Raw genomic sequence first — 24,765 nt, 5'->3', positions numbered from 1 at the left:
AGTCAAGGTACTGGAGTGCCATACAGCATCCAACAATATTTCTCTTTTCACTGCATTTCACTTCATTGAATGAATGAATGAATGAATGAATGGACTACAAACTAAACAGTAAAAGGAAATAGTCAAACAGCTTTGTCAGCAACATTGAAATTATATCACATTGAAAATATTTAAAAAATTCATGAGGCTATGATGAATACAATCAGAAAACTCGGAATTGTGTCCGACTCTTTACGCAGCCCCCAAAACCCAGTTAGGCCAGACCAATTTTATTTCTTGTTTTACGGATCCGCTGGTCGTATTTTTTCAAGAATAAGAAAGAAAATAACAGTTAATTTTCCCTGCTCAAAAAATAAAATCCTAATGTTATTGGTCCAAAATGTAAACTTACAAGAATTCTTTTTTTAGATTATGTTTTGCCCCATATACGCTTCATAAATTGTCCAAAGTAAAATACTTTTGGTATTTATTATCTTTATTTTCTTTTTACCTCCTGCCTTTAGGTTTTCTGATGACAAAAATCCGTAAAACAAGAAATAAAATTGGTCTGGCCTTGGCATTTCCACTCAGTTACCTTAAAAAGGCACAGGTTAATTAATTGGCATCCCTTCTGCCACGGACAATTTACAAAGTCCATACAGATTTCATATCTTTTCATAACATTTCCCAAATGTTATTAAACTTTAAAGCTTCAAGGTCATTTGTACGACAGGGTCAAATCACTGATCCAAGCCACACTTCCTGGACAATCTGTGTGGGTTACTTATCCAAAAAATCAGATAAAATGCATGCAAGTGACCACCCTTGGCAAAGAACTTCCCCTCTATTCTATCCTGCTTAATGTTCTCGGATCAACAAGCCATCAATATTCTGTCATAGATTACAAGATACTTTGATTTTCGCAATCAGAAGCTTCACGGCACTAGCAATTTGCATAAATAACTGATTAGAAATTTAGACTAGCACCAAAATGCAAAATATTCAAAGAAATGCCAAAATGGTTGGAGACACAATACCTTTCCTTGCCATTCCAATTTACTGCCACTTAATTCCACTACACATAAATTTTCATGAACCTTTCATCAAACAGAGGTCAATGGCGGCTTGTAATCAGCAGTGTACTTGAATAACAGGGGTGGAAATAACTTTAAAATTGATAGTGTACTCCAGTACAGTGGCACATGTAAAATCACTTGCCCTGATAAGTTTTCCTCTATACCGGTTGTTTTCTTGTTGATTTTTTAAAATATACAACATAATTAACATTGGAAAGTCAACTGGACACCGGTACAGTGTGATATACAAATTTGCTTGCCCGACAGAAAAAAAACCTGGACTCGGATGTCGGGCAATGGGTCATCACTTTAAAAAAATTTATCTGTGGACTAAAAAATATGGCAGCCATATTTCAGGTTCCATATTTTTCAAATCTATGCTAAAGTACTATGTTTCATTTTTTTTCAGCCATGCTTTAAACTCCTTGAACCAAAAAGCTGGCAAAAAGAAATAGAAATTAATGCACAAATCTTTTAAAATAATGTCAAATCTGGCAAAAAGCGATTAAACAACCTGGAAGGATGGCTCTATAAATGCATTTTGTCCTCAGTTTTACAAAGAAAAGAAATTTCTGAAAAAAGGGTAAAATTATTGGTAAAACAAGGAGCTTCAATTCAAATTTGTTTTATAGAATGTCTAAAGCGCTTACTCCAAAGTAAACAGGATGAATATTGAAAGAGTAATGGCCGGCAATGATCTCTTTAAATGAACCACAGCCATTGGTGGTTTATTCTTTCCCTGCTATCTCACATAACTGTCATTGTGACTGCAAAATAATGACATGACAAAACATCTATTTATTGTTTCTCATGCTGTTGATCACTGGATTGTCTGGTCCAAATTCGATTATTTACAGACTTCCGTAATATTGCTGAGTGCGGCGTTAAACAACAACAAACCCACCATTTATTGTTTAACACTGCACTCAGAAATTCTCAAGCTAAATGAAAGCGGTCTGAAAATAATTAAGTTTGGACCAAATAATCCAGTGTTTTTAGAGAAACCAAGTTTTATCTTTTAGTATGTTGTATGGCATCTCAGAAGGATGCAGTAACATCTGTACCGAATTGTCACACTGAACGAATACAGATGCTGAGATATATTAAGTCAAATCCCTGTTCATCTATTACTATTCCCAGTATAGCAGCACCTAATTCCTTTCAGTGATGAGGCTAATATCATCCTCGGCACCCCAGGCAATATGTTGGCTTGAATCACATCCATATAATCTGGGATCTAAAGAGGCTGACTACGGCAACGTATCCCCCTGTCGAAGGGGGTCAACACGATGAGAGTAAAATAGCCTAGCTGTAATTGACTGAAGACAGCGTTAATAATTACATCCTTATCGAGCTGAATAATTGATTGGATAATTGGAACCTGCAGACTTACACAGGCGATCATGCTGAATGGAATTATGAAGGCCACTGAAACAAAGAAAAGTGAAGGGTTTCAGCCACCCAAACATGTTACTCTTTCATCCTTGCTAAATATCACAATAACGGACCAAGCACTGATGTCCTTGTCCTCTCATTGTTACACATCCCAATTCTGTTGTTTTAGTTAATTATATACTCCCCGTTTTCTACCTTACTCATACTTGAATAAAGAATCTGATTGGATATTGTTTATTGTTTGTTTTGTAACCTCCAACTTCTAAACAATGCCACTCAAAGAAGATAATATAGCAATAGGTTTCAGCTGCAAAACTTGATATCGTTCCTTGTTCTTGGAAAGTCTTATTAAAATGGTGCCCGCGAATGGTGTCTCAGATCTGAGGATGAAGTTGTCTTCAGTCATTCTCTTCCCACAGAGGTTACTCCTGTCATATCTTCCTACATAACCCTGTTCTATGAATGGAAGAGCATTATGGAAGTGATCCACTGAATTTCCGTTATGCAAAAACTAGAACCTCTTCCCGTGAAGGGTTTCTTCTAGACAGAACACCAATGGCGTCTCCATCAGCCCTCGTTGAACATAGCCATTACGTCTTTGTGTAACATCAACACAATTCCCGGCAGATGGGGATATTTGTGGCCCCGCATTTGCTTGTGTTAGTCCTAAGTCGATGTAACAGATTGGAAAACCTTTTGCTGCTAGGGCATGCCCAGGGAATCAGGTCAATTAACCCCCACACGTTAAATAAATTCAGGATTCAAGTTTTTGAGCGATATTTTGTGTTTTTAGTCAGACCTCTCCTTTTAAAGTGACCCCCTCCCCTTGCAGCCGTTGCAGGTCATACAAAATTGATGACTGCCCACCTCCCCAGAACAAAATGGGTGACCCCCTTAAAATCATCATCACCCCTAGCCATAAATCATGAACAGTCTCTAAGAATATATTCATTCAGACATGATTGTAAGAATCATTTAAATTTAATTATTTGTGACTTTGGAATTGAGTGAGTGAGTTTTGTTTTACGCCGCTTTTAGCAATGTTCCGGCAATATCACAGCGGGGAACACCAGAAATAGGCTTCACATATTGTACCCATGTAGGGAAAAGAACCTGGGTCTTCGGTGTGACGAGCCAACGCTGTAACCACTGCCCCGATTAATGGAGAAGGTCAGGAAAGGAAGAAACATTGTGTTAGTTTTTGTTGAAGTTTTTAAAATGTACATACATCCCATAATTAAAACTACATCTTCCAATATTCAGTGTTGTCTTGTTAAACATGATATTTTCAAGTGGGTGACATTTGGTGTGGAACTGGGGTTGGGGAGATTAGCTTCCTATAATCAGAGAAGGAAGCGATAAGCTAGTCATTGTTTTATTTATGGCTCCTAAGGCCAGACTGTGCACTTATGCACAAGTAATAGCTGTTGATAGCCTAGCTATTGTGACAAATAGGATATAAGGTAAATACAGAAGTCTGGAAAACATCTTGTTTTGTCTACCATCTAACACACACACTCTACTAAAACATTAACATTAGGCCAGACAAATTTCATTTCTTGTTTTTCGGATTTTTGTCCTAAAAAAACTAAAGGCAGGAGGGAAAAACTGACTGACAGCCTGAGTTTAGTTTTACGCCGCTTTTAGCAATATTCCAGCAACATCACGGCGAGGGGACACCAGAAATGGACTTCACGCATTGACTCATGTGGGGATTCGAACCCGGGTCTTCGGCGTGACGAGCCAACGCTTTAACCATTAGGCTACCCCACCGCCCCAGGAGGGAAAAAAAATAAAAATAAAAATCACCAGTCAAAGTAATATTTCTTTTAAATACTAAAAGTATTTTACTTTGGGCAATTTATGAAGTATATATGTGGCAAAAAACAATCTAAAAATATTTTCTTGCACATTTACATATTTGGCTAATAAAAATAGTAAAATTTTATTTTTTGAGCGGGAAAATTAATTTATACTATTTTTCTAATTCTTGAAAAAATACGACCAGCGGATCCGTAAAACAAGAAATATAATTGGACTCGCTTTTAATAACATTTCCCCAGGATCCAAAAAGGGCAGGGCAAGAGAATTTCAAAAGTGGCACCCCTATTCCAAAAATGGCATGCAATGGCAGATTACCAAGAATTATGTTTAGTTTACCTGATGCATATGACTCTTCAGGGCTTAATGAGCACAGTTAATTTGCTTAACTTCAACATCAAATAGAAACTAAAACCCATCAAGTGTTGATATCAATCATTGTAATAAAAGAAGGGCAGGGGCCAAATAAAAGGGCAGGGCACTGCACCCTGCTAAACTTGCATGGGGAGCACAAATTAACAAACGCAATAATAAAGGACTATTTAATCACTGGAAGCACTAAAATCATCTGTTTCAACTGATGATGATGCTGTTTTTATCAGATCTACATATAGTATGTATCAAGTATTTCTACAAGACTTCCTTCATCTGATGACCTGTAAAGATCCAGGTTAGAATTGGTCTTCAGCAACCCATGCTTGTCGTAAGAGGTGACTAACGGGATTGGGTGGTCAGATTCGTTGACTTGGTTGACACGTCATTGTATCCCAATTGTGTAGATTGATGCTCATGATGTTGATCACTGGATTGTCTGGTCCAGACTGGATTATTTACAGACTGCCATCATATAGCTGGAATATTGCTGAGTGCTGCGTTAAACAACGACCAACCATCCAACAAGCCTTCATCTGATATTCGGAGTCATACAATGACGACACGTGGTGCTGATGAAAATCTAATCATTAATTCATCATGGCTTTATCTTGTATAGCATCTACAAATATAGCCTCTGTCTCTGCAGGTGTTACATTACGTTCGTTTGTTCTCTCACATCTCTCTGGAAATAGATTTACCAGTTGTCATATTGGCAAGTTTTTATTGATGCTCGGTTTAGGATTACCAAAAATATCAGAAAATACAATCAATAATTCAGGACTGTCCGGCCTGGTGTATTTGGGATGAACAGCTCCCGATGGTGTCAGTACAAACCTATTAACTTGATTAGTCAGCAAAGTGTTTGGTTGCATCAGCATATTTTGGTAACAATTTCTTTGCGAATACTGGCATTTATCAGGTATTTTGTTTCTATCATGGCCTCCAGCAGCGCAGGTGTCAACAGGATTTGATACAATTACATCATTTCCTCTTGTTTTTTACTTATTTTTAAAGCATTGACACATATTGTTTTGTCAGGCATAATCCAATGGAGCCTAATACACATATTTTCAGATATCTAAAAAAACATATTCACTGCTATTCAAAACATTTTCAGAGATCACTTCAGTTAAAAAAGAGTTACCGTTATGTGATTTGGTAACAATCACAATTGTGCACAAATGAGTGTAGTTCATCTTAACCACTTATGGATAGTGGTGGTCCGATTAATTGAAATAATCGAAGATTGGTCGCAGTGGCCAAACGACCAAGCAATCGATCACATTTTCTCATAATCGAACACAAACGATTTTGGAACCGCTGTAATAGAGTTTGAAATACTTGATGATGGAACATATCTAGGACGTTGTCAGGGCCTGAAAACGTGTTTATTTCTAAGAAAACTCACTTCACTTTCTGAAAAGTCATGACTGAATATTTCTTGAAGAATCTTGGAAGTTAATGTTACACTGGAACTGAATCATTTTACACTGGATGTGAAATCTGCAAATGTGATTTGTGCAGTTTCTAAAAAATACAACAGAGAACCAAATGGTTTTTTTTTCTTTATACTTATCTGCAACTACAACCTGAATAGGAAAATCTACAAAATGACGCTAACCAATTCTTTTTCGATGATTGGTCGTTGGTATTAAACCAATCATCAATTTTGAGATTTCAACCAATTCCCAACACTACTTATGGACAGTATGGATTATATTTTACAGCGATAAGATTGATATGGAGGCGAACCTTAACTCATGCAGGTGTTAGATGTTTAGAACCTTAGTGAAACCGATGATCACAGGTAGGGGGCAGACGAACCAAGAAACATCATTAGGAAGAAGAACAGGGATTTGAATCATGATCATAGTGTTCTGGCATGCCCAAGGGACACAACTCTGTGTAACATCATAATCACTGTAAGTTACCATGATTACATAGAATCTGAATATATCTACTTATATAGATAGAAAAACCATAATTTAAACTTTAAAAAGGAATTGCGGACACTTGACGTCAAAATGTAAGGTGGAATGTCTGCTTGTACATTTGTGTGATTGGTTTCCACATTGATCTAATCATCTGGAAACCTTGAATATAGATTATTCTGAGTGTATGACGTCCATTTCTACCACTTTAATCAGAGGAAGAGACAAGAAAATTCCCTTCTCATCTCAAACACATCCAACAGGCAATGTCATTAGGAACATCGATATTGGGATAATGAAGCCAAAAGTTAGAGACCAGGGGTTGCCAGAGAAAGGTCTGTGATTTGTATTGTAATCTGGATAAAACATTCTAGGTAATTGTCTTCCCACATCTGCGTAATTGGATTTTTCAAGTCTCGCAAAACACAAAGATGAATTCAGAGAGAATGTCAATACGGTGTTGTTGCCGCCACCAACAGCAGGTTTACATGAGATGACCAGACGTAGCTGTCACGTTTTGTTAGAGCTGACGCAAATTGGGAATTACTGCCCTTTTGTTATATCTACAAAGTGGCTTACAGCTTATATATGATTGTCTAGATTATCGATTCATCTCCAACTTAAAGCACCACCAGTTCTTATAATTGATGTTCAGGATCAGTGGATCAAAATGAAGAAAACAAAGTAGTTTAAAGCTTTTTTATTCATATGCAACTTGATAAACACACTTACGAATAGGAATAAATCCCAGTTTGTTTACTTGGCTGACCAGTGTATGTTTAGTTAAATTATTAGCTTCACTAGTACTCTTACCATTACATGGCTTTGGTATCATGTAAAGAAGGAACATAATAAATATTTTACATTACTGTTAAATTTTAAAAAGATGCATTCAGGAAGATACAGATATAATATATGTTTCATATCCATCCAACATTTTTCACCCCAAAAATATAAGTAATTGTAGAGATTCTTACATATCATTTCTATTTCAGCCACAGATCATTAAAAGTTGTGTGAGTGAATATAGTTTTACGCCACTTTTAGTAATATTCTAGCAAGGGGATATCGTGGCAGGGGATACGAGAAATGACCTTCACACATTGTACCCATGTGGGGAATCGATCCCGGATCTTCGACGAACGCTCTAACAACTATGCTATCGCACTGTCCCATATCTATTAATCAAGCACCACCAACATTTTGAGATATGTGCTACATTAAAATATGACTGGTGCAATTCATTGACAGAAACTGGAGAAAAAGACCGACACCCACAAACAGGACACTTGACACTTCTGTCACATAAATAATGAAAATCAGGCTAGCAATCAGTAAAGTTTGATGGGGTTTATGCTAAAAAGTCGAAAAAACGGGATCTTCAACAAATGTGAACAAGTAAAAGGCTTTCTGAATTGGCCATAATTATGGAAGAGCATAAATAAGTGAGTGGGTATGGTTTTACGCCACTTTTAGCAATATTCCAGAAATATCAAGGTGGGGGACACTAGAAATGGGCTTCACACACTGTACCCATGTGGGGAATCGAACCTAGTCTTTGGTGTGACACGAATGTTTTAACCACTACTAAGGCTACCCAACTACCCAAGTGAGTTTTGTTTATAACTACTTCAAACAGTATTCCATTCATACTAAAACCAACCAGCACAGGTAGGGTGCAACCAAGAAACACAATCGGGCCAAACTGAGGGAAATGAACTACGATTGTACTGTTCTGGCATGCCCAAGGGAGACAACTCTGTACTGTGAAACATCATAACCACTGAACGTTACCATGACTGAATCGGAATATATCTACTGTACTTATGTAGATAGCTCAACCCCAAATCTTAACATTAAAAAGGAATTTCAGTCAACTGAACTTCTTTGTATGTCTGCAGTAAATCTGCGAGATTGCATGTAGACCTTATTCCAAGCCTGGCATATCAAGCCCTACAAATTTAATCAGAGGCAGACAAGAGGTATTCCCTGGGATTAATCAGCATTACCCTAAAAGGTCTAAAAACGTGAATTTCAACAAAACTGAAAAGTATGAGCACTAGATCGATAATAGTGAACTAAATATAACTTCACAATCATTAAACACTGAAGAAGTAACTGAGCAAAACTGAAGAAAATATCTGAAAGAAATCAAACTAATTTCACATCACAGGTGAGTGATAACATTTATGAATGAATCACCAACAAAGCAATTTATATTTTTGGGGCATTTTTTTTCAAAAGTACGAACTAATAGCACATTTACCAATGTGTAATTGTTTATTCAATCAAGTTTCAGATTGCACGTTTGTGGCCATCCTGTTGGCTTTCTCTATCAGAATGGCCGATGTCCGTCGGTGCCGGGGAAAATGATGGCATTGAAAGCTTATTTCATTCATACCTCTAAACAAAATTGGATCGGTACTAGAATTCAAGGGTTGGTCGGGTAATCGGAACCATAACATTTTTCTATTAGGCCCAAGTCTGTTAAGTTTGTGTATTGTGTGAGTAAATTATAACTATATATTATCACATTACACTATTTCATGCCAGATATTATCATGATTATTGTGATGCTGACAGAATTTACATATTGATAATGTTTCATAATTCTTCCCATATTTCAGATCATCAGGTTATAAATGTTATTAGTCAGAGCTAATGAACACCTGGTCCACAGCACAAATTGAACTGTCACATTATGACGTCTGCCAGATGTCTCATTCTGTTGATCAAATGTCTCATTTTCAACACTAGGATCCTCTGTCTGATTACGTGCCTACGTCAGTTCATTCAGCTTCCAATCAGGTTCAGTTCAGTTAATCAAAGCATTAAACCGACACAGATCAAGATTTGTCCAAAAAATATGGGAAATTAAGAGGTTTGGTAATTCCTGTTTAAGTGCCTACGTCAGTTCATTCAGCTTCCGATCAGGGTCTCATTTGCCAGCTAGGGTCATCAAAGCATTAAACTGACACAGATCAAGATTTGTCTACAAATATGGGAAATAAAGGGGAAAAGAAGGTTTGTCATGAATTTTCAGAACTGCAAACTGAATCAAGTGATGCTGAATTAATACATGATGGATATATCAAATTATTAACAGAATTGTTTAGCATCATATGACATATTTAAGAAGGGTGTAAAAACTCATCTCATTAAATCAGCCTACACTCAGTAGCATTTGTGCATGTTTCTGTGCACCTTAGAGTGTTCAAGCTTTCTAAATCATATACAAATTTTGCATATTTTATATCATGAATGAATATAGTGAATCAAATATTTAACGTAAATTCAGATTTGTTCTGATTGGTTAACAATCTAACCATGCTCAAATTAGTCTTTTACACTAAGCACGAATGACAACTAGCTCATCCATAGGACATGAATTATAATGTTAGAGACAGCTGGTAGCAGCTGTCGATGACGCACACTTACGGAGGCGCAGCTGCGTTGACGTTGGCGGCACAGGTGGGTCGAGACCTGCAGAAGAACAAAATCAAATGAAACATAAACCAGAACCATATAAAAGACACAGACTCCATGACAGATATAATTTCAAAATTAATGTAAAATCTACAGAGGACAATTATCAATTTGAACAGTCTTTACTGGAAACATGAAGGTCCTGTAACGAAGGGAAATGGTGTAGTGTACTCTATAAGATGTTATAATTACTTTGATCTACAGGACCATTATTTGTCTTGTACCTTCTGGTCATCTTTCCACAATCTATTTACAGAAAATACTAGGTCAGAAAACATATAATAAATGTATTTAATTACTATTATTAGTATTGGAATCACTGAGATAAGATATACAAAACATATTCAAAGATGTTTATTCATTGTATGAAGGGGATTTGTGAGGGTGTATTGAATATATTTGATATATTGTATATGAATATCTGTATGAATATACTTATGTGAATGCATTCTTCATGTACTATGTAAAATGTGGAAATCAAGATGATAAAAAAAAAAATTTAAAAAAATTATTTGTCTTGTCAAGAAGTTGGTTCAGTTAATATTACTTATGTCCCTCAAAATGCATGACATATTTTTTGGTGCATTCCACTATACACATCCACGTACTAGATGCACATTTCTGCGTCACTTAAACACTGAGGATTATTTTGATTGAGTGAGTGAGTTTAGTTTTTTGCCACACTCAGCAATATTCCAGCTATATGGCGGCGGTCTGTAAATAATCGAGTCTGGACCAGACAATCCAGTGATCAACAGCAAGAACATCGATCTACACAATTGGGAACCGATGACATGTGTCAACCAAGTCAGTGAGCCTGACCACCGATTCCGTTAGTCGCCACTTACGACAAGCATGGGTTACTAAAGACCAATTCTAACCCAGATCTTCACGGGCAGATTATTTTAACAACTGTGTCAGTGGTACTGGACTCAAAACAAATGTCAACAGCAAATGGCGCCAAGATGTTTATCATAACAGAATGGAGATTTTATACACTGAATAATCGACAATGTGTCCTAACTCCTATCAAACTAGGTCTCTGACCCAGGTACTTAACACAGTCACCCTTTGTGTGAACAGCCATGGGCTAGAGACAGAATTGGTCTGCCTGCATCAATACAATTAGCTGTGGTACCCCAGCTCTGTTGTCGTCCCTATAAACGATTTTCATGTTGACTTGTCTCTGTGTAATCGTTTTTAGGAGCACCACAGAGATGTGGTTCCAGCACAATAGAGGGGTTTGTGTGGACAGGGTTGTCATGGCAATCAAGTTTTATAAGGAAGCATCAAGCACATCCTGCTGACTTCTTGGACAGAATAATTATCAAGTGTTTAAAATGTAATCAAAATGTATGTAATAAATTATGACCATAACCAAGAATGTTAAAATCTTCTCCATGTCAGTAGTAAATGCCAGCAAAATGTTAAAAATTTGAAATAAAAATGTCCTAATGTGATGTCATGACTGTGTATATGTGGCTTTCTATCTCAGCATTAACAAGTCCAATGACGAGCAACAGAATTAGCTTTGTTAAAAGAGAAGATGTTGAATGGATTGTTAAAAGAGACGATGTTGAATGCATTGTTAAAAGAGAAAATGTTGAATGCATTGTTAAAAGTGGCGTTGAATATATTGTTAACAGAAAAGATGTTGAATGCACTGTTAAAAGAGAAGATGTTGAATGCATTGTTAAAAGAGAAGATGTTGAATGCATTGTTAAAAGAGAAGATGTTGAATGGATTGTTAAAAGAGAAGATGTTGAATGCATTGTTAAAAGTGGCGTTGAATATATTGTTAACAGAGAAGATGTTGAATGCACTGTTGAAAGAGAAGATGTTGAATGCATTGTTAAAAGAGAAGATGTTGAATGCATTGTTAAAAGAGAAGATGTTGAATGGATTGTTAAAAGAGAAGATGTTGAATGCATTGTTAAAAGAGAAGATGTTGAATGCATTGTTAAAAGAGAAGATGTTGAATGCATTGTTAAAAGAGAAGATGTTGAATGCATTGTTAAAGAAGATGTTGAATGTTGAATGGATGTTGAATTATTGTTAAAGAGAAGATGTTGAATGCACTGTTAAAAGACAAGATGTTGAATGGATTGTTAAAAGAGAAGATGTTGAATGCATTGTTAAAAGAGAAGATGTTGAATGCATTGTTAAAAGACAAGATGTTGAATGCATTGTTAAAAGAGAAGATGTTGAACACATTTTTAAAAGAGATGCTGAATGCACTGGTAAAAAACAAGGCTTTAAGTAAGCTAAAAAGAACTTCCACTTTTGACCAAATCAATTTTTAGTTTGGAATAACAGATGATAACCCTATGGACTTTAGAAATACAGTTTGTTCTAACTCAACGTATAGTGTAATAAAATACAGTTTTGCTCCGAACTATTAAAATGTTAAAGCACTCGGACAAATTTCTTTTCTTAGATGCCAAATTTAACACTTACCAACAATTATTCTAAGGCAGAAAACAAACAGAAAAATGATGGTGTCGACCTGACTTAATAATCCTCCTTAACCATGTTAACCATGTTGTCAAGAAAACAAATGAAAAGCAGTTTGAAGATGGTTTACATTCAGGTTAAACATCTTCTCTTTGTTATTTTACTTCAATTTGCAATTATCATAAATCATCTGGGGCAATATGAACATAATATTTCTACTTCCAATATACATTTTGATCAGTACATCCAGATGAAGCTGGCAACTCACATGACATTCCATGGATGCATTGTTGGACTTTGGACACAGGCTTACTTTTGATTAACATGCCGTGTCGCTGTTTAATTGTGAGTCGAACTGAGACATTTATATCAGCAAGAAAGTTAACTGTTATGTTTCCACCAGTCGAGTGAAGCAACAGCAAAGCAAGAAATGGGATATTATTGGGTTAGCTGCACTGTAGATGAAAGTTACAGGCAATGACAGCTGACATGGATCGTGACGTCAGTTACCATGGGAATGTTTGATTACAAAGTGGCAGACCGGAATGGCGTAGTGACGTCAATACAGGGAGACGTAAAGCAAAAAATGCACTGTTAGCGTCTATGATCGTTTAGCAAAAGCATCTTACAATCAGTGATATTGCAGAGCACAGGATTAAAAATTTCTACTGTAGTTTCTGGCATATATGTATCTTCAAACCTTTTTCAGAACAAAGTAATAATGAATCCATACTTCACTCTGACTACTGACCAATAGGACTGTGTACTGGCACATAAATTGTCATGTAATCTGTCGCGATTCAGGTACCCATATTGTGATATGCAATGTGACATATTCACCGTACCTAAGGTGATGCTGGTAACAGTGAATATGTTATTTAACACACTGATAAACCTTGAAGAATAAGCATTTTTAAAATCAAGTGAGGATGTCGGTAACTCAAAGTCTGGATGTCGGTTGAGTTCAGGGGTGGAAATAACCCATTGCCCGATGTCCGAGTCCAGTGGTTTTTTCTGTCGGGCAAGCAAATTTGTATATCACACTGTACCGGTGTCCAGTTGACTTTCCAATGTTAATTATGTTGTTTATTTAAAAAATCAAGAAGAAAATGGTCGGTATAGTGGAAAAATTATCAGGGCAAGTGACTTTACATGTGCCACTGTACTGGAGTACACTATCAATTTTAAAGTTATTTCCACCCCTGTGAGTTACCGGACATCCTCGCTCGATTTTACAAATGCTTATTCTCAACACATAGACATTAATAAGCAAACTTAGTGTATTGAATGTATTTGCACCATCAAGGTTTATCAGTGTGTTAATTTTGATTGTATACACGTGGAAGACTGCTAATTCGAGGGAAATAATCGCCAAGCGATCTTACCTGCCGCCATGTTGGGATGCTAGTAACACACGTTACCAGCATCACCTTAGGTACAGTGATATTGGCAGCTAAAGTGTTTGACAGCGAGTGACACTGATGGTACATGCCTGTCCTATTTTGTATATACTCTGGCCCTATAAATATATGGACCGCCTCCGTGGTGTAGTGGTTAGAGCGTCCGCCCGGAGTGCGGAAGGTTGTGGGTTCGATCCCCGACCGCGTCATACCAAAAGACGTTAAAATATGGTACTTGTTGGTCCCTGCCTGGCGCTCGACATTAATGGGTACAACAAGGACTGGTCGGCTCGGAGTCAGTATAATGTGTCTGAGTGGGGTATTCATGCTTCACTGCGGCATGGTATCTCCGTGGGCTAGCACTATAAAACCAGCTTAAGTCTGGGCTAGTACAAGCAGCCGCACATACACATACACACGCATGCACGTCGTCATATGAGTGAAATATTCTCAAGTACGACGTAAAACCCAATTTCACCTCACCTCACCTATAAATATATGCAGTGGTTCTGATAATGAAAATTGTAAAATTAGGTTGGGTAGGTAGGGATTTTGTGACACAAAAGGGAGGCATGGGTTGTGAAAGAAAGACTGTCTACAGTGTAACTCAAACCACAGAGATAGTCACAAAACTTCATATATTCTTTAGCTGAATATTTCGGTTCAGAAAAGATATTGTAATACATGTCCTTTCAAAAGTGTATTGCAGTATATCGGAATACTGGTAATGTTCAGTCCTACCGACAAACAATATCTTACTTCTAATAATCCTGTCAAGGACATTTTACTTGATAAATTAAATGTTGAAAAATAAACAAAATGACAGCAGTTTAATATCTGGAAGCGTGACTTCATGAGTTTCATGAATTGGTCAAAGTGAGTGAGTGAGTTTAGTTTTATGCCACACTCAGCAATATTCCAGCAATATGGTGGCGGTCTGCAAATAATAAAATCTGGACCAGACAATCCAGTGATCAACGGCTTGAGCATCAATCTACGGGACACGGTGACATGTATGAACCAAGTCAGCAAGCCTGACCACCCGATCCCGGTAGTCGTCTCTTACAACAAGCATGGGTCACTGAAGACCAATTCTAACCCAGATCTTCATGGGTTTAGTCAAAGGCTAGTCCTGTATAAAGGATTCCAGGTAGTCAATAAGTCACGTAAAAACACAGGGCCCTGTTCAACAAAATGATCTAAATGCTAAACAGTTATATAAAGTTCATATGAAAATATCAAAGTTAAATCATCTTTAGTGCTAAGAGAATTTAGTGGAACAGAGCCCAGTGTCAAAACATCACATTTCATTTTTTATTCTCAATTTGTGTCACATGCAGGACTTTTCTGTTCATCAAAGTCTACATATCTACAACCCATGGCAATCAAACACTCATTAATTCAAACACTGCACTGATACAAAAAGGTCAAAGATAAACGAGAAAACACACATAAATAAAGTACATGTTGCTAATTCTACAAGCATGTCCACCATCCTCATAGCATGATGCAAGTTTGTTACCATAAGATTTGACACCACCTGAAAACATAGCAAGTATTATGGAATATTATTCTCACAGCACCAAAGACAGATTTTCTGAACAAAAATGAAATGAAATTAAATGAAACATGGAACTTATTTCTGCACCAGGACATGATCTTGAAGCTGAGAATGGGTGATGTGAGAAAAATGTGGTCAATGAACATGACAAAGAGCAGGGATTTACAGGACGCGAATTCCTGCGTCCTATACGCATAAAATTTCACAATGGATGCAAAAAAATATATTAGCGTATCCAAAGGGACGCAGAAAAAGTCCAAATACTTTTTGTAAAAATTCCAATCAAGTAATATAAGTTATCAAAGAGTTTGCTACTACCTGGGTTATAGTATCAACACTATCATTTGCAATTCAATTACTGTAACAATTAATGTGATGATCGTGATACACATGACAATAACAGTATTAATAATAATATTTAAGTGTCTGGACCCCATTTTGTTGTCCAGGACCCCTGAAAATTAAGAGTATGAGTCCCAGGGACCCTCGGGAAAAGGACTCAAGGTAAATCCCTGAAAGAGTAAATGATGTCAACATGAATATGAACTACAGTGTTTCAGTCACTTGAGAGTAGCTATGTCTCGTCTATAATAACATGCTATGTGTCATATATCCTATTCCCAGAGTTTCATTGTGATGTATAGAGTTCAAAGGAGGTCACAACATTTCACAAGGATAAATATAATGTAATCAGAATAGAACTCCAATGTCCAGAGCTTCACATCCATGGGAACAGGCTGTCATCGATTGACACACTTCACATTGATCGACACAGCTTCGCATTAATCAACACAGCTTTTCATTGATCGACACAGCTTTGCATTGATCAGCACAGCTTTTCATTGATCGACACAGCTTTGCATTGATCAGCACAGCTTTTCATTGATCGACACAGCTTTGCATTGATCAACACAGCTTTTCATTGATCAGCACAGCTTCGCATTAATCAGCACAGCTTTTCATTGATCGACACAGCTTTGCATTAATCAGCACAGCTTCGCATTAATCAACACTGCTTTGCATTGATCAACACAGCTTTGCATTGATCAACACAGCTTTGCATAGATCAACACAGCTTCACATTGGTCAACACAGCTTTGCATTGATCAACACAGCTTTGCATTGATCAGCACAGCTTTGCATTGATCAACACAGCTTTGCATTGATCAACACAGCTTTGCATTGATCAACACAGCTTTGCATTGATCAACACAGCTTTGCATTGATCGACACAGCTTTGCATTGATCGACACAGCTTTGCATTGATCAGCACAGCTTTGCATTGATCGACACAGCTTTGCATTGATCAGCACAGCTTTGCATTGATCAACACAGCTTTGCATTGATCAACACAGCTTTGCATTGATCAACACAGCTTTGCATTGATCAACACAGCTTTGCATTGATCAACACAGCTTTGCATTGATCGACACAGCTTTGCATTGATCAGCACAGCTTTGCATTGATCAACACAGCTTTGCATTGATCAACACAGCTTTGCATTGATCAACACAGCTTTGCATTGATCAACACAGCTTTGCATTGATCAACACAGCTTTGCATTGATCAACACAGCTTCACATTAATCAACACAGCTTTGCATTGATCAACACAGCTTTGCATAGATCAACACAGCTTTGCATTGATCAACACAGCTTCACATTGATCAACACAGCTTTGCATTGATCAACACAGCTTTGCATTGATCAACACAGCTTCACATTAATCAACACAGCTTTGCATTGATCAACACAGCTTTGCATTGATCAACACAGCTTTGCATTGATCAACACAGCTTTGCATTGATCAACACAGCTTTGCATTAATCAACACAGCTTTGCATTGATCAACACAGCTTTGCATACACAGCTTTGCATTGATCAACACAGCTTTGCATTAATCAACACAGCTTTGCATTGATCAACACAGCTTTGCATAGATCAACACAGCTTCGCATTGATCAACACAGCTTTGCATTGATCAACACAGCTTTTAATCAACACAGCTTTGCATTGATCAACACAGCTTTGCATTGGTCAACACAGCTTTGCATTGATCAACACAGCTTTGCATTGATAGACACAGCTTCACATTGATCGACATATTTTCACATTGATCGACACAGCTTCACATTGATCAACACAACTTCACATCATTGGGTTCAGCTTTACATCGCTAAAGACAGCTTCGCATTGATCAACACAGCTGCACATTGATCAACACAGGCAGACATCGATCACCAAAGTCTCACATAGAATGACACTGCACATGAATGGGCATAGCTTCACAATTACATCCATTGTCAGCTCCACACCCATATCGACACAGACTGACATCAATCAACATAGCTTCACATCAATTTTCAAGTTTCAGATCAACTGCCACAGCTTCAAAAATTAATCGGGGCGGTGGGGTAGTCTAGTGGTTAAAGCGTTGGCTCGTCACGCCGAAGACCCAGGTTCGAATCCCCACATGGGTACAATGAGTAAAGCCCATTTCTGGTGTCCCCTGCCGTGATATTGCTGGAATATTGCTAAAAGCGGCGTAAAACCAAACTCAGTCAGTCAGTCAGTCAAAAAAGAATCACATTTCATTTTTATCTCAAAAGAATCACTTACACAGCAAACATACCTAAACAATTCCTAAATACAAAAAAGGAGATTTCTCATGCATTGCATACATTTTCACTTGTTTCAGAGATGATTTGCATTTTTCTTAGAGAACAGAACCAATACAGATATAAAAGACTTAATGCTAAATTCTACATACTTTCATTGGAAGTAATGCTTAAATCTGAACTCAACCTACAGCTGTTACCATGATGTTGCACCAGGATATCTGAAAGAACTTCTCCAGAAATATACTTCACGCAAGAACCTGAGATCCAATGATCAACTTTTATTTACCATCCCCAGGACCAATCTCAAATCCTTCGGCCAGAGATCATTCTCATTCTGTGCTCCTTCTCTCTGGAACTGTCTTCCTTTTGATATCAAAACCTCCCCATCTTTAGCTGTCTTCAAGTCCAAACTTAAAACCCATCTCTTCTCCAAGTACTATCCTTGATACCTGCGCTTTGAGCAACCGCAACGGATGGAAAATAGCGCAATATAAATGCACTTATTATTATTATTATTATTATTAAGAAAGTAAGGCCTAAAAAAATTGAAAAAATGAGAATGTTTTCTTTCCTTGTCCACCTGTCATATTTATTATCCAGTAATTGTGACATCCATCCTATTTGACTCAAAGAGGATTCGTTGCACCCCAAATGAATACTTTCTTTAATTGAACTGTATATTTCTTATCAATAATTTGATATGATGAATATTATTGTGCATCCCAATGGATGCAGTGTGGGTTTTTTTCCTGCCTCTATTCTATACTGTTTATGTTATCGCATTGTGTTAAACCCTGTGGTCATGTTATCTCTGGAATGACTTCACGTCATGTTACATTCATATCCTGTTCATAAACTAAATTAAACATGCCTATCACAGTGTTGGAAGTCAGATAGGGCTGTTCTATATTACAGGCACGCTGAACAGTTGCCTTAGGCCCTACAAACATACAAACTCCTTGCTAATGTATGTATATTGTGACTTGCTGTGAAAAAGTAAATATATACAATTCTAATTTACTATTTACTATTTATATTGTGTTTGTTTGTTCCTTAATGCCATACTCAGCAATATTCCAGCAGTCTGTAAATAATAGTCTCGATCAGACAATCCAGTGATCAACGTCATGAGCATCGAACTATGCGATTTGCATAATGACATATACTGTTGTGATATGAATGACATATAGTTATGTTGTGACTCCCAAAAGTAAATATATACTATACTAATATATTATTTATATTGTGACCTGCTCTCAAAAAGTAAATAAATACTACGCTATTTTACTAAACTTTGAATATTTGTAACTGGAAAATGCATATTTAGTAAACACGTGTGTGAGTGGACGGCCAGGTTGGGACCCAGTGCACTAAGACAGCCCGTCAAGTGAAGGTGCCCTTGTGGTTGTCAGTTAAGCTATTACTGCTACATCAGCTTTAACCAGAAATCCCTAAACAATAAGGGAAAGACAAGCACCCTTGGACTTTCATGTGTAATTTCCAGCACTGTGCTCATGAGAAGGTTACAGTGCTGGGAAGTCAATGGTCAAAATTAGCCTGATCCTTGGCCCCTTGGGACTTGCCCTTAAGGTAGCTGAATCTACGGACATGTTCAGTATTTAACATTCAGGTTATTGGAAAACTCTTTGTCTTTCAAAGAGTGGACACAATTGGGCTACACTCTGCTGCTTGAGGTCCCTGTTACTTCACCATTTCCCTCCAGCTTTGCAATTAGGAACTTCACAAAGCAGTTCAATAATCAATATTCAAAGACAACCACGCAAATCTAATTCCAATCACAAGCTGCTCCATATAGACGTAACACTGCACCAGCTGGATGCCTTGCCGGCTTGATGGCACTTTCCTATCCACTAGTCTCAAGAGTAGACTCAGGGCTCTCGTGAACATAATCTTTTCTGTGAAGAAATCTCTCTCCATCAAGAAATCACTTGAGATTAAAACTTCTCTGTTCCTGAAATACTCCCGGGCTGCAGTCAAGATTTTGTGTTTGTGTAATGTGCAATTATTTGTTGATTTAATATAAGGTGTAGTATGAAAGGAATCATCATCATCATCATCATCATCACTGGTGTTGGAAATTGATCAAAATCTCATAACTGATGTGGTACCAGATGATGATGATGATGATGATGATGATGATGATTAGAGAACTACTGCACATCAGTGTGTATTAATTATATAATAAGGCCTGGTAAAGAATATATTCCAAACTGATGAGTAGGGAGGGAGAGTTTCTTTGTTTTCGATTATTTCTTTTTGTAGGTAATTACCAACCTTAAAAATTGTATTGGTTTTCATGTACACTGTCATTTCTTTTGGTCACATCCTCTGCAACCAAAGAGACAGGTTTGAAGCAATCCAGCATCCTTGACAATCCAACTCTTAAAATTTCATGGAACGTGCAAAAAGTTGGAATTTTGAACAAAAACAAAATTTGATTTGTAAGGTTGTTTTGTAAGGTTGTGCGATCAAATTTAAAACCTGATGGGTCGTGAGATATGAGAAATCTATTTCAGTAATTTTCAGCAGCCTGAAGCTGGAATCGATGTGGAGGTTTCTACCAATTGCCAACACTTCTGACTCCATTACCCAAATAGTTCCTGCAGGAATGAAATTACTCAGCAGGCCTGTCACCTTCTGGATTCAAACGTTTAATTGTTAGGGTAATCAAGGCAAAAAGAGCCCTAAGGATGCACATTACATCACGTACATGACATTATACCTCACTTATTTAGCTTTAGACTCGACGCCCACAGGCAGCACGATAGGATGTTGTTCTTTTGTGTGCTTGATGTTAAACTCAATTAAGTTGATTGCTGGGTGCTTCCAAATACAGGTTGTGTTTCTATAGAATGTAATAAGCTCATTTACTGGTTGATGGACGGTGATTACTTGTATTGAAACCAGAATTTATTCAATTAAAGTTTAAACTTGCTTCTTTCTCAAGATAATTAATGATAAACATGAGCCAGTGAATGTGACTCTGGCAGTTCAGGGCTTGGTTTAAGAACTAAAGTCGACCTGCGCCAAGTAACTCTTCACATGCAAAGCTTGTTGAAACAGATGAAAGCAGGTTGTGCCCATAAGTGTGTCTAGGACTGGAAATATTGCTGTGAAGTAAATAATTAACAACTGGTGGCATGTTGGAATGGTTGAAAAATTGTTTTATTGATTTTCGTTGTTCAGGAAAGAAATAATGTGATGATTAGTGGTGGTCTGATTACTTGGAATAATTGAAGATTGGTCGCCTAGACTAAACAACCAAGCAATCGATCATGTTTTCTCATAATCGAACAAAAGCAGTTTTGGAACACTTGTTGCATTAACAAAAAATTTCACAAGGTTGGTTTTGTCTGTTACATTTCATAAGCACTATAAGCTCATTCCAAGTCATGACTGAATTTATCTTAAAGAAATTATGTTCCTAACATACTAGTCATCCTTTAAAGATGTGAAATTTGCAAATGCATATTTGTGCAACTTGCAAAAAAACACACGAAAGAACCACGGGTTTTTTTTATTTTTGTGCATTAACAAACATAACCAGGAAAATTTGATAAATGACGCTTACCAATTATTTTCGATGATTGATCAAGAAATGGGCCCATGTGTGAAGCCCATGTCTTGGAGCAAGAATTAACTCTGAAACGTTGTATAAAGAATAAAAGAAGTTGTAAACTTTTCAAGTATTTAAACTTAAGCTGTTTCAGATTTTAAGTTCATGCAACACATTCAACATGTTCAACGCCACTTCAATCAGTAGTAGTAACCACTTCACCCATGACCAATTGCGTAGATCGATGCTCATACTGTTGATCACTGGATTGTCTGGTCCAGACTCGATTATTAACAGACCACCGCCATATAGCTGGAATATTGCTGAGTGTGGCATAAACTAAACTGACTGACTGACTGACTGACTGACTCACTCACTGACTCACTGAATCACTGACTCACTCACTCACTCACTCACTCACAGCCAATATGTCAATGTAATGACAATAACAAAAACCTTTATATCTGTAAAGAATACTTATCAATTTGACAACATATTTTATGAAGCTTTGCAAAATTGCATTCCAAAAATGCTAATCAACTGAACCAGATGATCATTTTGTAGTGCATACAAAATGATATTCCTAAAAGGAAATTCACAGGAGTTGGTATTCAAAATAAAAGATAAAGCTGAACTAATGACACAATCAATAACATGTATTCATCATGATTAATGCAACAAGGGAAAAAATCTTAAACACTCCTAAAAAACGAAATGCTCAAACTCCACAATGAAAGCAATGGGTGCTTCTGATAATTAGGCAAGACAATAACAATTGGCATATGACTGGCACTTCCAGTATTATAGCTAACAGTTGCAATTACTAACATTATACATCACACCTGTATCAATCTCATTACAATAGTTACATAACCTGATCATCTGTGAAAACAAGGAACTTTACTGTTACAGTAATTAGCCCTCAGTTTAGCACCTAGGTGCTAATCAGCAGGATTCAGCTACCACTGTAATTTAATTAATTAGTAATTAATCTTGACTGAGACTTCAGTCTCTGGTCTAAAGACAAGTCAAATAAATGTGTATTTGGTCTTGTAAGCTGAGTTAACAATCAGGAGTATGATAATACTAAAATCTACTGAAAATTATAATAAGAGTAAATGACTGAATGTGAGTTAATGTGAGTTATGTGTCTAGAAAATTAGGCGTGTCAAAAGGGCACAGAGAACATTTTTCAGCCGTGCCATTTCAATATTTACTGTGCCATGGCACACTAATATATGGAGTATTTCGAACCCTGTAAGAGAAACTGTTTAGGGTAGGAGCCTCTACAGTCAGTAGCCTGGACTGTCAGTCTGGATGACGTCTTAAACAATTCAATGAAATGACATGAGGAAGATAACACTTTCAACATTCAAACTAACTTTACCAGTCAGATGAAATCTAAAGAAACTAGAAGCACTCGTTCATACATTGAAACTGGCTGTACATTTATGTTTTATCATCATTAGTTTATTTAGAAATCCTCACACATAAATTAACAGCACTCATATTTTTTAGTGAAGTGTTGTTCAGAATGGTATGTAAAAAGGCACTTGGACAGAAAATGACATTGAGGTACTTCACCTCAATATGAAGCACACACTAACAGAAACGTTCATGAAAGCAACACAAATACTGGGTCTGGGACAATACTGAACATGCTGAAGTGACACACATAACAATTCCATGGAGAAGAAAAGGATGGCAGTGTGTAGCCATGCATTAAAAGTGATACCAAAGAAATCATAAGAAACATGACAGCGGTGTCAGAATTTTTCTTGATCATTTCAGCCATGGCATATTTGTGTGTTCATGAGCTAAAACATGACTTTTACACAAGGTTTAGCAAAAAGTCAATAGCATACCTTTACCACAGATGACATATTAGGTCATGTAATTCAGAAGTGAACGAAATAACTTCTTATTCCAATCTTTTGAAGAGCATGATAAGTCAAAATGATCTGATCTAAACATACAGTCAAATCCCGATGAGTCTAATGCCGGTGTCTCGAATATTCCCTGTTATAGTTGTCATCATTTGATCAAAATTCGATAAATACACACGATGACTGATTTGGTCCCATGAGATTCAAACAACAGCAATCTTGTATACATAAGTTCAAATGTGATTGGTGTAGCAAACTGATCTTAAAAACCAGCTGCTCATTACACGGGTGAGTTCACAATCACACTGTCTGTGCTAATCAGACTGGAACTGATAAGGTTATTAGTGATAGGGAAATCATTAGATAAACAAATCTTAGGCGGAGGAATTAGGACTGGACATTTTTCTACCCTCATAGACATACCTATGTCTCGATACATCGATAAGTTTTCCCCACCGATTCGACTCATCGTTTGACTGTAGTTGTATTCTTTACACACTACAATCACATGTCATTAAATATTTAAGAACACATCCCTACTTTGTTGATTGCAATTTTCGTGTCAGTTTTATTGAACACCTTACAATAGATGTAGGGTTGGGCTTGGACGGGTGATTTTGTTACTCTGGTCGCGTGGGTATTTGAAACACCTGAAGTGTTTTGGGGTTTTTTTTGCAGGGAAAAGATTGCCAGTGTCACCTTCAATGCTTAATTGTAACACTAGTAAAAATAAATATACATTACCTAGAGTTCTGACTCTTTCTTCTTCGAACTGTGTTATCTCACTCAGAAGAATGTTTCTTTGATCTTGATTTAAAGAATAAATCAGATCCCGAGCACTCTGGTGGTCGTAGAAGGTAGGCTTGTAACCACTATGCGCCAACTTGGGAAGTGAAACGATCACTTTCGGCACTGTCAACATTTGTATCCGTGCGAATTTCCGAAAATTTGTTCGCCGTGAAGCAAGAGCAACACACCTCAAACACATGTTTGCTGTCAAGGAAGACATCGCGAAAAAAGATTCCTATGTGCGTTAGGTGAATCGATAAGCAGTGTCTGCTGTTCTAATCTGTGAAAGCACCACACACTACAGTGCTCTCCCTTGCGGATTTCCGGGTTTGAGGGAGGTGTCGTTTAAAGATTAATATATATTTTGTCCCATCCATTTTACTAGAATAGTTAATAGATATTTCGAATTAGTATT

At 37.1% G+C, this 24,765-nt stretch overlaps 1 protein-coding gene across 1 annotated transcript; it reads right to left on the bottom strand.

The window, feature by feature from the left end:
- Positions 1–2,471: 2,471 nt before the first annotated feature.
- LOC124267970 lies at positions 2,472–24,637 on the bottom strand. The gene is made up of 4 exons (XM_046702968.1): positions 24,306–24,637; positions 10,016–10,060; positions 2,896–2,939; positions 2,472–2,483 (listed from the first exon to the last, which is right to left on the bottom strand). The coding sequence occupies exons 1-4, from the start codon at positions 24,568–24,570 to the stop codon at positions 2,472–2,474; spliced, it is 366 nt and encodes a 121-aa protein (XP_046558924.1). The 5' UTR covers positions 24,571–24,637.
- Positions 24,638–24,765: the final 128 nt, after the last annotated feature.

Source organism: Haliotis rubra, unplaced genomic scaffold, assembly GCF_003918875.1.
Source record: "Haliotis rubra isolate DU_JTF1 unplaced genomic scaffold, ASM391887v1 Scf135, whole genome shotgun sequence".
NCBI classification, from domain to species: Eukaryota; Metazoa; Mollusca; class Gastropoda; order Lepetellida; family Haliotidae; genus Haliotis; species Haliotis rubra.
Note: the sequence above shows the minus strand (reverse complement) of the source record. Positions and strands in the feature narration are given on the sequence as shown.

What these genes read in the sequence shown, in the direction of transcription:
- LOC124267970 (XM_046702968.1), bottom strand. Translation starts at nt 24,570, where the DNA reads ATGTCTTCCTTGACAGCAAACATGTGTTTGAGGTGTGTTGCTCTTGCT. An exon ending in AGAAAGAGTCAGAACTCTAG is followed by an intron (nt 10,061 to 24,305) that starts GTAATGTATATT and finishes GTTCTTCTGCAG; the next exon opens with GTCTCGACCCACCTGTGCCG. An exon ending in GTCAACGCAGCTGCGCCTCC is followed by an intron (nt 2,940 to 10,015) that starts GTAAGTGTGCGT and finishes ACGGAAATTCAG; the next exon opens with TGGATCACTTCCATAATGCT.